Raw genomic sequence first — 13,114 nt, forward strand, 5'->3', positions numbered from 1 at the left:
ACATGAATTCCATGTTCTGCCAGTTCCTGAAGGTCGTCGCTGGTAAGGCTCTAAGCAGAAATCTGCTGTAACTCCTCAATATCCTGTTCGTCTATATCTCCTAGTCCTGCTATATCGATTAGGTTGAAGTTTGGTCAACCTAACGATACGCTCTTCTTGTTGAGAATTCTTGGATACCTTCAGCAATAACTTCTTCCACACTTCGTTCGTGCATTTATCAGTTAATTCTTGCCAAGCAAAGTCAATATTTCCTATGGCATCCATGATGTTATATTTTTCCAAAATTGTACTAAACAAACATAGATTTAAAGTACATTTTTTTGCCACCTTTTGCCGATTGGTTTGTGTTTGCAAGTAATCGTATTATATACGAATTAATGAAATGCCGCGATAATTTAAATCAGCGTAAATTCTGAGCTTTTTTAGGCATCGAGAAGACCGCGTTATATCAAATCAGCGTTATGCGGGGTCTTACTGTACGCCTGAATTTTCAGACGTAAAGTTTTCAACGTCGACAAATAGAATTTTGTAAGGTAATTTATATTTTTGTGCTAATGGAAAGTCAGAATGTCCAGAAATGGAAAAACACAGGAATATCGAACTTTGATTAACATAACTTCTTTGTGATATATTACATCTACGAGATTAAATTGTAAATTTGGGTCGTGTGTATCTTCAGTAGGGCCGGATATATGACAAGTTTACTTATTTTTTAATTTACAATTTTTTATAAAATTTATTTTTATCCTCAAAATCTCAAAATCAAGCTTTTTTAAATTTAATAATACAGTACTTATAAATATAAAATTATTTTAAACAAAATATTATAAAATATGGTGCCACACGTAGTTTTAAATGTTTCCGGAAAAGTTAAGCACTCGTTGCTGATCTATTTAATAACGAAAAGAAGTTTCTAATCGTACATATTATAATTTGTATCACACATCACACTAATTCGCCGTGACTCATGGTTAGTTTTCGGCTTGTAATCAGAAATAAATGATGTAGTGAAAAATGTTATTTAACACTGTTATGTTAATTATTGAAAATATGCTCAGTTTTATTTTATATTTCAAGATTTTCTTAGAATCTTTTAATACAAAAACTTTGTAAATTCTACTACAGATATCAAGAAAGAAGAAATAAAGGAGAATTGTGATGTAAAACATGGAATAAAATCAGAATGTAAAGTTGATTTGAAAAAATTGAAAATTGAAGTAAAAACTGAAGATTATAAAGAAGATGTTCATCTCCTAGATGATAATGAAAACGTATTTGTAAGTAATACAAATTTCGAGATATTTTACAGTGAAATTTCAATGTTAACTTAGGTTTTCGAATGGTTGAAAACGTAGCTTAANACACTCGGTAAGTAATCCTACAATTTTTTGTTTATAGCGTAGTTTATACAGATTATTCCCAAAAAAATATACGTATTTTGGAAATGTTGAGTCGGATTAGTCTAGAATCGATTAATTTTATGGAAGAAAACCTTTCAAACAGCCGTAGTCCGTAAACTTGACACGTGTCGGGCTGTGATTGGAAGGTCTCGTAAGAAATCGGATTCCTAAAGAATGGAACGTATCTATGATCTTATAGAGGGGTCGATTGTATATAAAATTACAGAATATTGATTTGTAATGTCTAAATTTGTAATGACTTTCATATTACTTTTCCTACTATAATATATAAGGGGAAAATAATGGCGATCGGTCAAAAAATGACTCGCCAACATTTCTAAACTTAGAACACCTTCAAACGTCGAAAATGCAAAAAATCGTGCGTTTTAACTGTATATATAGAAAAAATCTAGCAACGAGTTGCGTAAGTTTCTTGGCAGTTAAGTGATTTTATTTAAAAAATAACATTTATATTATTAATCATAAAAAATAAATAAAATTGTCTTTGGCGCCATATCTTATATAAACTCTGTATAATTTTAATTATTATAAAATGAAGAAATGCTTAATTTTAATGGTAGAAATGCATTTCACAAAGAATTGTAGATGCTAACAACAAATAAAATTTTCATGAAGTCAGATCCCACTCGAAATTTTAAACGTGACCATCTTCCATCTTTTCACCTCTTGATGTTTTATTACCAAAATTTACTAGCATTAATGCCACTTATACACAATGTACAGTACTAAATTTCGTTTTTTAATCTTCAATATAATAGGTTTATTTTATTGAATAATATAATATAATGTTCAGCATAATGATTCAGGACAATGGCGTTTTGAACGTCGAACGTGGCAAGTAAAAGTTCGGCTTAAACGTTCTCGTTTTCTTTGTGTTTGGGTTGAATTTACGACGTATTTTATTAAAATAATGATTATTTAAGCATTTGTGAACGACATTGTAAAGAAACAGAGGGTTTTAATTTATAAATTATATAATTATTCAATTGTTTTTCAAGTTATGTGAATGAAGTGCTTATTGAATTTTTATATATTTGTGTTGATAATAGCTTATCGCAATACTGTAGAAGTAGGATTTACTTTTCAGCATTTGTGAACGACATTGTGAAGAAACAGACGATTTTAATCCATAAATTATATAATTATTCAATTGTTTTTCAAGTTATGTGAATGAAGTGCTTATTGAATTTTTATATATTTGTGTTGATAATAGTTTATCGCAATACTGTAGAAGTAGGATTTTCTTTCACGGCATCATCTACCATTAACAGCATTACATTTGTAAATTTTTAAAACTAATTTCCCTGCTGCTTTCGGATTTATATAAGCCAGTACAGTACTTCCTTCAAGAAAAGTATGTCATGAGAACAGGCAAATTGTCCTATTATTATATCGTACGGTAGGAGACACGACGCTAATTAAAGTCAAAAATAATTATTTAGTGATATTAAACATTTTCTGAATATTTAAAAATAATGTAATTTGTTATTTTTACGTTCTTTGGTAACTTTCGCCGTTCTTAAATGTTTTCGCCATTTTTCGACAATATCCCATGAATCAGTGCTCGACGTTGGCGCAACGTGTTTTATTTGGAGTTGAAATGTCAAACGTGTATTTCTGCTTGCCGTACAAGTTTAAAGTTTGAACTTCGGCTGCAACCTCTGTAATGTAATAAAATGATCAAAACAGTTTTACAACGTATTGTAAAATACAATAGGTATAAAAATCTTTTCTTACAGAAATATTCTCCTGGCTTTCACTGGGCTAAATTATTTTATAAATAACATAGATCTGTAGTAAAATCAGTGTACTTCATTAGTAATGTCTTTATCAATGGACAAGATAAAAAGTGAATAGTCTCGCTTGTTATTTTGTTAATTTCCCCAAAAGACTAAGTAATTTGTATAAAATTTTCAAAACATAATTAACTTTAATGCAATTTTCTAATATGTAGGTTATACAGTCGACCCCCTATAATTACGATTCCTATAAAACCGCGAAAAAATTGTGACGGTATCCGTAAAAAAAGGTAAAAACTCCTATAATTACGTAAAACGTCATCGGGCAGCCGAACTACTTTCCCGCCGTCCGTAGCGCCACGCTACGGAGAGATTTCTATTGTCTGGACAGTATTATATAAATTATATATAAATTAGGTACTGTATATATAATTATATATTAACTTATTTTAACTTTGTTATAATTAAATATATAATTTCCGCCGTCTAGCGTGGCGCCACGCTACGGAGATTTTTACGCTAACTATCGTCTGTCAGTATGTAAATTAGGTACCGTAAGTCTAATACAGTACTGTAATTTTATACATTTCTTGTGAAAGAAACATTTCTTATTCAACGGCGATTAAAATTATTTATATTAATGATGTCTCCGAAGTTCAACGAAGTTTTCGCAGAAAAATAAGTTATCAGAAATCGGCCGTGGTTTGGTGTGCTGCTTCGCGACGAAAACAAGCTTTAGCAATGGGGTTGTCGAATGGTGCACACTCGGTAAGTAATCCTACAATTTTTTGTTTATAGCGTAGTTTATACAGATTATTCCCAAAAAAATATACGTATTTTGGAAATGTTGAGTCGGATTAGTCTAGAATCGATTAATTTTATGGAAGAAAACCTTTCAAACAGCCGTAGTCCGTAAACTTGACACGTGTCGGGCTGTGATTGGAAGGTCTCGTAAGAAATCGGATTCCTAAAGAATGGAACGTATCTATGATCTTATAGAGGGGTCGATTGTATATAAAATTACAGAATATTGATTTGTAATGTCTAAATTTGTAATGACTTTCATATTACTTTTCCTACTATAATATATAAGGGGAAAATAATGGCGATCGGTCAAAAAATGACTCGCCAACATTTCTAAACTTAGAACACCTTCAAACGTCGAAAATGCAAAAAAAAAATCGTGGGTTTTATCTGCATATAACTACACAATGATCCCAAACATTTCCCTCCAGATTTTGGCCAAAAAAGCACCGATTAATCATCTAATTGACTATAACACTAACACTAAGCTCTGGCATCTTAAGTGGGGTAAGGCTACCTGCATCAATAATCAAATTATCGAAACTCAGGATCTTGAATGCAACGTTCAGTATGCTTTAACCAAGCACCCAGCCACTCCTAATAAGATCAACTTCTGCCAACCTGATGATGTGGATACAGAAATCTTTACTAATGGATCCAAAGCATATTTCAGTGTAGGCAGTGCCTTTGTTGCCTTCCACAACAATGATAAGATCGCCTCTGGTCAGCACAGGTTGGACGATCACTGTACTGTTTTCCAAGCCGAGATGTTTGCCATGAGGTCGGCTGTGGCCTGGTCTGTCTCCAAATTTGCAGGCAAATCAGTGGCCATCATCTCGGACAGTGCATCTTCAATCTTCCTCATAAAAAACCATTCCTGTCATCCCATCTCCACAGACATACAGGACACTATCAACAATTCCTGTAATCTTTTCTTCATCTACTGGACACGTGCTTATCAGGGCACGCTTGGTAATGAGCATGCTGATGCCTTGGCCAAATCTGCTAGTGATGACCCTAACCTTCCAGTCGCCTATAATAAATTTAACAGCAACACTGTCAAAAACCTACTATGGAAGGACCTTTTTGTGACTTGGCAACAGGAATGGGACAATCATAACCACCAGTTACACACAGATTCATTTCAAACATTGAGAGTTTTCTCCTTAATAAATGGTACATTCCAGGTCACCGCAACAGCCAGTTTCTCACCGGCCATGGTAGATTTCAGTCATACTTGGCCAGATTTGTCAACGTTCGTAGCTCTAACTGCTCCCTCTGTGGTACTAGTACATCTTCGACTGTCCCATACTGGAGCTGGAGAACACTATTTAAGGTCCACCATTGTAACACGTGTACTGCTGTCCTAGTGACTGCTACAGTTTTTTCAACGACCAAGACTCTTACCTCGCTATTCTTGTGCTCATAAACAACTACTTTGATCGTACCACTGTCACTGCTTACAGGGCAGGGTGCCCCACTTGATTAGTACAGTATTGTGATTTGTGAGCCTTTAGACTGTCTTTTTAGGCGATTAAGCTGGCGTTTATTGTCTTGCTTTAGTTTAATTGCGGTTATTACTGATCCAAGGAGAAGCAGGGTCGTACCTTCTCGTGGTCCTGCCCATAAGTAGCCCGAAAGGGCGAAACCAAACGACTACTGCAAAGCTTTTATAGGCTATACAGTCCTCTTCAGGACTATTTCGGCCAAACGGCCCCACATCTCTGATTCGGTCGACGAGGTGTTGTCACAGTGCGATATGGACGTTTTGCTCAAGGATGAGCGACTAAAAACAGCGGAAGGGATCCGCGAAGAAGTTAGGTTATACATGATGGCCAACAGCTGGTGTAAGCTTGGAGCTGAAAATCACATTAAGTTTGTGTGCGGACAAATCGACAAGATAATCGAATTAATCACCGAACAGAAAACCGACCCACTGCAAGCTGCTGTGGGCAAGTTAAGTAACAGATTAGAGAAAATACTCGAAACTAAAAGGAAATCCGGGCCGACCTTTGCTCAAGTTGTAGCAAGAAGAAATCCGAAACCAAATAAGGAAGTTCTACTCGTCGATCCAGAAGTAGATAATAAAGACCCAGGGAAAACTAAAGGAAAATTGAAAAAATGTGTTTACCCAAGACAAATGGGCATAGGAATACAACACTGTCAGAAAACTGAGGCGCGCAGGGATCGCCATAGAGGTAGCAACGGCTGAAGAAAAGAAAAAGTTAAGGGAAACCATCGAAACAAACACAAGCTTTAAAACTAGGGAACTTTGTAAAAGGAGACCCAGACTGGTCATCTATGGGGTAGGAACGGATCTGCCAAGGGAAGAATTACAAGAATACTTGTATGACCAGAATGAAATAATAAACTCGACCATGATAGCAGAGGAGTTCTGCAGGCAATTCGAAGTAAAATTTCAATTCGGAAATAGGGATAAAAACACCACAAACTGGGTGCTAGAAGTCAACCCACAAATTAAAAACCTAATACTGTCAATCAAGAAAGTAAACCTGGGATGGTCCAGATGAAGTGTTGAGGACTATCTGTCAGTAACGCAGTGTTTCCAATGCTGTCCATTAGACACTTCGCCAAAGATTGCAAAGAAAAAGGCCAAACGTGTAGCCAGTGTGCCCAAAACCATAAGTACAGAGACTGCCAACAAAAAGACAGAGCAGTTTGTGCAAACTGTAGGCGTGAAGAACTAAAAGATAGAAATCACAATGCGTGTTCAAAGAAATGCCCGCTCATACAAAAGATTAGAAAAATGCTGATAGCAAAAACTGATTTAGGACAGTAGTCCTACCAATAGTGATAAAAGAAACTTGATAAAACTAGTACAAGTTAACGTACAACGTTCAATTAGTGGCACTTCTGCTCTCTGCAAGACTCTTGAGAGTACAGACATTGCTCTTGTTCAGGAACTTTACTGTCTATGGGGAGTGCCTGCTTGTTTTAGGACTGGTTACAGGACCTTAAAGACTTTTGTCCTTCTACGATTGCCATAGTGAACAACCCCAGTATTCCCGTGCTTTTCCACAACGAGGTAAGCAACAAATATATCACGTGCCTAGAGGTAGGCAACGGTGAAAAGAACTATTTACTGGTCAGTGCTTACTGTCCGATAACTAACGACTTGAATCCGGTCCTGTCCGGATTGGAAGGACTGAAAAAGCAATATCACGGAAAAAACATCATAATAGGCGGTGACTTTAACGCCCACTCTGAACTGTGGGGCGATCCGGACAACGATAGCAGGGCAGAACAAATATTTGAATTTATTAACGCTAACGATCTCCATATTGTGAATAAGCCAGACTCTTTGCGAACTTTCGATGCCCTAATAGGGCAATGTTGGATTGATTTGACAATATGCAATAGTGCTGCTTTGAGGCTAGTCCACTTGTGGTAAGTTTCCACACGCTGCAGCCTTAGCGACCATAGTTATATCTTCATCAATATTGGCTGTAGTGTAAAAGGAGATGGCACTCAGTGCCCATACTTTGCAATCCGTAGGGCCAATTGGCCCCTCTTCCAAACCAGATTGAAAGAAAATTTGAATCATGATACTTTGAACAGTAGTAAGGATAGATTTGAGGTTGAGCAAACCATCTCCCATCTCCAAAATTCACTCCTCGCTATTTGCAAGGAAACCATTCCAAGGAAAAAGTATGGTCGTACCCCAGTGCCCTGGTGGACCAGTGAACTACCAGAAATGAGAAGAAATAGTAATCGCCTGAGAAGGCGGTATCAAAGAACAAGAAACAATCAAAGCAGACGAGAAAAGAAAAAAAAATACCTTGAAAAAAGTAGAGTACAAAAACCTAATTAAAATCAAGAAGCTTCAGTCCTGGAGGAATTTCTGCAGCGAAAGCAACTCGAATCCTTGGGGCTTCCTATATAAGGCGTGTGCGGGGAAGCTTAAGCTCCTCACCTTTCTGACTACGGTGCAGGACGGAGATAATTACACCACAGGGATTGAGGAAACCATCGAAAGCCTCATGAATACTTTTTTCCCCACTGACTATGTGGAACAAGACACACAAATACAACGAAGAATAAAGCAAGAAGGTGAAAAAGTCTATAGTAATACTGTGGAACCCGAATTCACAAAGGATGAAGTAGAAAATGCCATTTACAGGCTCAGGCTAGGGAAAGCTCCAGGGCCCGATGGGATTGTAGTGGAAATCGTGCATAAACTTTGAGAAACTGACCCAGAGTATCTCACTGAGATGTATAACCTTTGTCTCCGCCATCAGGTTTTTCCATACCCATGGAAGGTAACTAAACTTGTTATCATCCCAAAAGGGGAAGATATGGACAAAAGCATTGCCAAGAGCTATAGGCCAATTAGTTTACTACTCCTTATGGGGAAGGTGCTGGACTACCTGGTCAGCCAGAGGATCATGGCACATATAATCACCAACAATTTTCTGTGATAAACAGTATGGGTTTCTCCCTAATAGGGGCACGGAAGACACCATCTGTAAAGTGGTAAACAGTATATATGGAAAACTTGCTCAGTACAAATACTGCTGCGGGTTAAGTCTGGACATAAAAGGGGCCTTCGACCATGCTTGGTGGCCCCTGGTCCTGCTATCGCTGCGTGAAGCTTATCCCAATAAACTTATATTATATCGTTAAAGACTACCTGAACGACCGTAGGGTAGTATATAATACAAATGGAGCTAACATTACTAAAGGATTAAACAAGGAGTGTCCCCAAGGCTCCAACTCAGAGTCACTGTTTTGGAACCTGGTATTTGACCACTTTCTTCGAGTAGACAAAGGTCCCGGCATTGTCGAAGTGGCATACGCCGAAGACACAGTTATAATATATGGCGCTAACTCAAGGAAAGAACTCGAGACCATTGGAGAACAAACTCTGGATGAGATCCAAAGGCTGGGCTTTAAACTAAAACTTACTTTTAATCATCTTGCAAAAGAGGCCACCCTTCTTCCAGAAGTAAATTATGACAAGATTCTAATCTCTGGTATCAAAAATCAACTAAGAAGTGAGATATATAACAAATGGCAAGATCGATGGACTAACTCCACAAAGGGTAGGAACACTTTTTGGCTCCTCCCGTGCGTTGAAGAGAGAATGAAAGAATTGAAATGGCTACCAATAGACTACATCTACAGCCAGCTATACTTCGGCTACTGCAACTGTAAATCCTATTTAAAAAGAATTGGTAAAGAACGGAAGGCCGAATTTGACTGCAATAACGAGGTACAGGATTTGGAACACCTGTTTTACACATGTAGTTAATTTGAAGAACCAAGACTTCAACTCACTCTGTTACATCAGCAACATCATAACACCAATGCTGATTTATATACCTTGATTCGACATAAAGACATCTGCAATAACCTTCGGATCTTCGCAAAGAAGATTTTTATGTAAGAATCGGGGAGTTACCCCCACCCATCCAGCAAACCGACGAGCTGTCGGTAATTTTATGTAAAATCAGACATAAACACTGTAAATAGTTTTTAAATTTTATCTCTATTTCTCATTGTATTTACGATTGTTTGTATTGCATGTAATAAATATCTTTTATTTTTTCTAATACTTATGTGGGACAAGGATGAAGCTGATTCCCGAGAGGGGAAATGATGACCATCCAATGAAAAAAAAAAAGTAACTGCTTACATCTAACTGCCTCACATGCCTGCAGGCCATTCACCTACATCTGTCTTCTGCAATGTTGTCGTCACATGCACCTAACCTGTAACCATGTCCTCAGTGCATTGTACGGATTTCCTTTACCCCTGTGTAAACTCGTGTATATTTATTTACTCTGTATAGAAATATAATTACTTTTCTCTATTATGTTGTGTTACTTTAATTACTTAATTCCTCTTGATATTGTACGTTAAATTTACATATCCACGCTTATTTGTATTTGCAATCCTTGTATTTCATGTACCAATATATCAAAACTTTAATTCTGTATATTTTATATCACACTTGTTTTTATTTTGCTTACATTACATTGTATATACGTATTTGTAAATAATTTTCTCTTTATTGTAATTATTATTATTATTTTTTTAATTTATATCATTTCATTCATATGATGTATCCATGTACTTTTATGTACAGTAAAGACTACAATGTGGCACCCAGTCTTTACTGTACTCCATTAGGTTACAATAAAATATCTATCTATCTATCTGTATGTATCGATGTTAGTCTGTGAGGGTGCATGATTTTCTTCATCCTGTTTGAAACTTAATAACTCCTGCTCTTTTTGTCGAAAATTTTTTAAATTTTGCTGGAAAGTTTGATTATTAGGGAAATTCAGCTATTAAATTTTGCTGTATAAAAATGAATAGGGTGGAAGGATAGTGAAAGGGGTCATGTGTATCTTTAGTAGGGTCGAAATTAATCATAATTTTACTCACTATTCGTATTTAACTTTTTTATATTAAACTCGTCCCTACGTTCAAAAGTTAATTATTTGCCTTTCTATAATAGTTAAAAAGATCATATATTATTTAAAAAACGTTTTATTACAGACAGCGCCACCAAAATTTTAAAACGTTGCCGGGAAAGTTGAGCAACTCGTTACTTGTTTATATATTATAAATGATTATTCGTGATTGTAATGTATTGTTTGCATATTGTTTAGCCTGTCAACAATGAATTCTGCACTGTGGACGGAAACTTTAACTGGGATGAAATGAACATCCAAAGTAAGTAACATGTTACTTAGTTCAGACTTTTTATGTTAATACTAGCAGACCCCGCAACGCGTTGTTGTGGTTCAAAATGTATCTATTATAAATGTATAACACTTTCCCTGTGGGGGGGATTTTACGAAAAATTTTTTCTTAGTGTACATTCTATTAACGTACCTGATTAAAACGCAATCAAAAACGCAAAAACCCGCATCCAAAATAATATAATAGAAGTCAAGTTCTTCACGGAAAGCCTTAATTCTGTCCCTCTCCCCGTGGGGAAATATCGAAAAATTCCTTCTTAGTGTACATTCTGTTGACTTACCCTATTAAAACTCAATCAAAAACGCAAAAAACCGCATCTTAAATAGTATAAATAGAAGCAGAGTTCTTTACTGTAAGCCTTAATCCTGTCCATCTCCCCCCAGTGCGGGAAATTTCGACACGTATATTATATAAAAATACGTGCGTATTCGAATGCAGCGTTGTATCAAAATTTGAAAGGAATCGGTAGGAACAAACGAACATTACATTTTTATTTATATAAATAGATAGAAGATGATCCACTTTAGTTTATTTTCACAGAAAAGCGTAATGCCTCGCAGAAAAGCAAACTTAGGGCGTCGTGCTCGTAGCGCCATCTGTTTGACATAAAAGCCTTAACCTAGATTATATATTTTAATTTATATGAATTTTTAACGGAATAATACACAGCCTATGTCCACCCTGAGGTTCCATTTTAAATATTGGTGAAAGAATTTTTGAAATCGGATGAGTAGTTTCGGAGATTACCTGCTGCAACGAAACTTACATACATACAAACATTACCTCTTTATATATTAGTATAGATTATTCAGAGGGTAGCTGAAGAACTACATTCAAGATTCAATTGTCAAACATTTAACTGGGATCAGATCTTTCAGAATTATACGTAACCTGCTACAACGTATTAATATAACTTTTGAAATTAATAAAAATCTCTTAGGATAATCAGAATTATTAAATAATAACTCATGAGTTGTGATTTAATAATTTATGTCATCTTGCTTTGTTCGTGAATCCGGTAAAATAATAAAGAAAATGTATTGAAACGAAGTAAACGAGGGCTATATAAGTAATTTAATGACATAAATAAGTATATATTAGCAACGTGTTAAAAAGGATGTTGCTATTATTCTTGAAAACGTTGTACACATCAACAGGACATACACTCAAATTATGGTATTTTGATTTAAAAAATAAAATCACAGAAATCCTCTGATTTTGCCTTTTTATTTATTGATATAAACCATAGACTTTTGCTGTGGTACTTTTTCTTTTACACTAATGATTTCTTTTCCTCTCTAAAAGCATACAATTTCTTTCACGTTTCTATGATAACCACTGGAACAAACTACACAAATAATATAAACAAAAACAGATAAAGTGAAACAATTTTACACACTCATCTAAAAGTCTGCTAAAGAAACTAAAGCTGAATCATTCAGTTTATGATTGTAAATGTAAAATTTTTTATTTTTTAGTGCAGACAACAAATGATGCTTTGCTTTTAAATGAAATACATAGGTATACTTTACGAATTTTAATGCTACAGCACTATTTTAACACTGAAACTATGTTGTTTATTGAAATATAATAGATACTACATTATGTTTTATTTTTTAAACTTTCAGTTCAGGAGGAAGAGCACATTCACGAATTCGATATTCACCAAAATTCAGAAAAAGAAAAAAGTTTTAAATATAATATCAGAACAAAGAGGAACGTTCCTTCGAATAGAAAATGGAATAAAATTCATGATAAGATTAAAAGAAAATATTTCAAGCTGATGTTCGCATTTTATTCTAAACAAGAATTTACGTGTGAATTATGTAAACAGACATTTACAAATAAGAGAATATTAGAAACACATCTGTTCTGTCATATCAGAAAAAAACCATTTTTCTGCACAATCTGCAATGACAAGTTTTTGTGGCAATTTCTTTTGCGAAGACACATGAAAGAACACCAAACTGAAAATAAAAACGAAATCTCTCATATGAATTTACGTTTGCAGCCATTTGGAAATCGAGTGAAGTCATCTCTAAGAAATAGTAAAAAATCTAACATCCAGAGGAAAAACGACATTTGTGGTAAGCGCGTTCAATATGGTGAAAGCTGTTTAGAGATACAGAAGAGAATACACAAAGTTCATGACTGCAAAATATGTGGAAAACAATTTAGATGGAAATGCCTATTGTTGCGTCATGGAGCACGACATAATGAAGAACGTCCTTTCAAATGCGATATTTGTAATAAGGGTTTTAAAAGCAAAATAGAAGTAAAAATTCATCAAGAAACTCATAGTGAAGAACGTCCTTACAAATGCGATATTTGTAATAAGGATTTTAAAAGGAAAGGGGAACTAAAAATGCATCAAGTAACTCATAGTGAAGAACGTCCTTTCAAATGCGATATTTGTAA

General features: G+C 35.2%; 1 protein-coding gene across 1 annotated transcript in view; it reads left to right on the forward strand.

Annotated features, from left to right (window-relative positions):
* LOC111641772 (oocyte zinc finger protein XlCOF6-like) overlaps positions 1-13,114 on the forward strand; it is a 30,198-nt gene that overhangs the window by 5,955 nt on the left and 11,129 nt on the right. The window contains exons 2-3 of the mRNA XM_023387990.1: positions 1,126-1,277; positions 10,603-10,666. Of these exons, the coding sequence (XP_023243758.1) occupies positions 10,654-10,666 (13 nt within the window). The 5' untranslated portion in view covers positions 1,126-1,277; positions 10,603-10,653. The remainder of the gene's footprint in view (positions 1-1,125; positions 1,278-10,602; positions 10,667-13,114) is intronic.

The sequence above is a fragment of the Centruroides sculpturatus genome, unplaced genomic scaffold, assembly GCF_000671375.1.
Source record: "Centruroides sculpturatus isolate CEXI.00-Female unplaced genomic scaffold, Cexi_2.0 scaffold1460, whole genome shotgun sequence".
NCBI lineage: Eukaryota > Metazoa > Arthropoda > Arachnida > Scorpiones > Buthidae > Centruroides > Centruroides sculpturatus.